The sequence below is a fragment of the Dipodomys ordii genome, unplaced genomic scaffold (genome assembly GCF_000151885.1).
Source record: "Dipodomys ordii isolate 6190 unplaced genomic scaffold, Dord_2.0 Scaffold128, whole genome shotgun sequence".
In the NCBI taxonomy this organism is placed as follows: Eukaryota; Metazoa; Chordata; class Mammalia; order Rodentia; family Heteromyidae; genus Dipodomys; species Dipodomys ordii.
Window position 1 is genome coordinate 2,204,722 of NW_012267344.1, and position 2,648 is coordinate 2,207,369.

The following is a 2,648-nucleotide window of genomic DNA, read 5'->3' on the forward strand; positions in this document are numbered from 1 at the left end:
TTTCCATTTCCTAACAAATGGGGCAATGTCATTCTTTCTGATGGAGGCATAGAATTCCATTGTGTATATATACACCACATTTTCTTGATCCATTCATCTACTGAGGGGCATCTGGGTTGGTTCCAGATCTTAGCTATGGTAAATAATGCTGCAATAAACATGGTTGTGCTGGTAGCTTTAGTGTTTGTGAACATTTGGGTAAATGCCCATTATGTTTTTCTTCAATAATAGCTTTTTTTTCTTCCCCTCTGTCTCATTGGAAACAAACCCGCAACAGAAAGAGCAGCAGCCAGAGTTTGAGGCGAGCTCGTGCGCCTACTTGTACTTCGTAGTCTTCATCATCTTCGGCTCCTTCTTCACTCTGAACCTCTTCATCGGCGTCATCATCGACAACTTCAACCAGCAGCAGAAAAAGATAAGTGCGTGGGCCGGCATGCCAGACTGGGTGGAACAATCCAGAACCGTATTGCTCATGATAGCTCACCCTCTATGTACAGTATACACCTCACCACATAAATCATCTATGGTGCATATTATGTATTCATATATCATATGAAACACATGATAATCTATAACCTGTGTCACAATACACCATGGATAGTGTATCCTGTATTATTGCATAATATTATTACATTGTATTATTACACAATATATACTATATTAGTATATATTATATATTAGCATATAAACTTATTAGTATATATGAGTATATATTACATAAAAGTAGCTATTATATAATTAAAAGTTACATATCATTATATATAGTAGTTATCAATAGTATATAATATACTATATAATATATAATCTGTATTACACATATAATATGTAACAGTAATATATTATTACATAAATAATAATATAATATATTAGTATATGTTACATTGTACAATAGATATAATCTGTATTACATATATAATATGTAATATAATAACATTATTATATAATACATTGTACATACTACAATATAGCATAATGTATAATATGGTATGATTGTAATAATAATGTAAATATATAGAAATTATAATAAAATATTGGAACATATGATAATACATTACATATTAATTATGCACATGTCATGTACTATAATATGTAATATAGATAATATGCATATAGAATATGTATCATATATTATACTATTACATAATATTTACACTATTACACATAATATTACATACACATATAATATATCCAACGTATGCAGAATATAATATATATTGCATATATGACACCATATATATTATAATACCATTAGTTGTAAATAGAATTGTATGCTGTCAGCTGGCCAAATTCCATCAACTGATGCATTCCATCCGTATTCATGGAATATAATTCTAACAGGCTGGGGGCTGGGAAGGTGGCTCAGTGGTAGAGCACTTGCCTTGCATGCATGAGGCCCTGGGTTCGATTCCTCAGCACCACATAAGCAAAAAGAAAAAAGCCGGAAGTGGCGCTGTGGTTCAAGTGGTAGAGCGCTAGCCTTGAGCTGAAGAGCTGAGGGACAGCGCCCAGGCCCAGAGTTCAGGCCCCACGACCGGACCCCCCAAAAAAAATTCTAACAGGCTGGTTGTGTGCAAGTTTTTCCCACTCTAAAGCTGCTTTTATTCAATTCCATCGTTGCATACAGTCTTTATTTCCAGTGGGAATTTTAGGACTGGTTGATAGAATTATAATGTAACTTCAGAATTAGTCCTAAAGGTTCGGAACTCTGTGGCATATCTACATCTATATCTATACTCACATATACACGTATCTATTTATCTCTCTCCATACATATATATCAAGAAACAGCAACAATAGATCAACAAAACGCAACCCACTGCAACTGTCCACAATAATCGACTCTCATCTTTCCCATGTACTTAGGTGGCCAGGACATTTTTATGACGGAAGAACAGAAGAAATACTATAATGCAATGAAAAAGTTGGGAACCAAAAAACCTCAAAAACCCATCCCAAGGCCTCTGGTGAGAGCGAGGGAATGCCGGGTGTCTGTCTGTGTCTGTGTGTCAATCCTGCGCTTTAACTTGGGTCTCTGTGCATTTGCTTAGTTTTTTTTTTCTTTACACTCAAGGCTGGTGCTCTACCACTTGAGCCACACCTCCCTTCTGCCTTTTTTTCCTGGATGATCAGAGACAAGGGTCTCTTGATCTCTTCCGCCCAGGTGGGCCTGGAACCACGATCCTCCAGATCTCAGCCTCCTGAGTGGCCAGGCTGACAGGCGTGAGCCACTGGCTCCGGGTCTTTCCATTTCTTTATCTGACACTTTCTTGTCAGTGGGGGCTGGGGGCTCCCACCTGGAATCCCGGCTAATTGAGAGGACCGAGGAGCAAAACCAGCTCGGGCAGACACATCCTTTATGTCCAAGTAAGTAGCAAAAAGCTGGAAGTGCAGCTGTGGCTCAAGCGAAAGAGCACCAACCTTGAATGAAAAAGCCAGGCAAAACTGGGGGATTCTGAGTTCAAGTCTCAAGACTGGCACATGCACACACAGGCACACGTATGCACCCACACCACACACATACATGCACACTCACCACATGTATACATGCACACGCGTGCACACGGGGAGGTCCCATTGGGGGCCTGCTTGTCCTTTTGAAACAGCTTATTATTTGGTGCTAGTTGTGGGCCTGAACTCTGGGCCTGGGC

At 38.9% G+C, this 2,648-nt stretch overlaps 1 protein-coding gene across 1 annotated transcript in view; it reads left to right on the top strand.

The window, feature by feature from the left end:
• Positions 1–2,648, top strand: part of Scn11a (sodium channel, voltage gated, type XI alpha subunit) — a 37,452-nt gene that overhangs the window by 26,896 nt on the left and 7,908 nt on the right. Inside the window, exons 23-24 of the mRNA XM_013030250.1 lie at positions 278–419; positions 1,864–1,964. Coding sequence (XP_012885704.1) covers positions 278–419; positions 1,864–1,964 — 243 coding nt within the window. The remainder of the gene's footprint in view (positions 1–277; positions 420–1,863; positions 1,965–2,648) is intronic.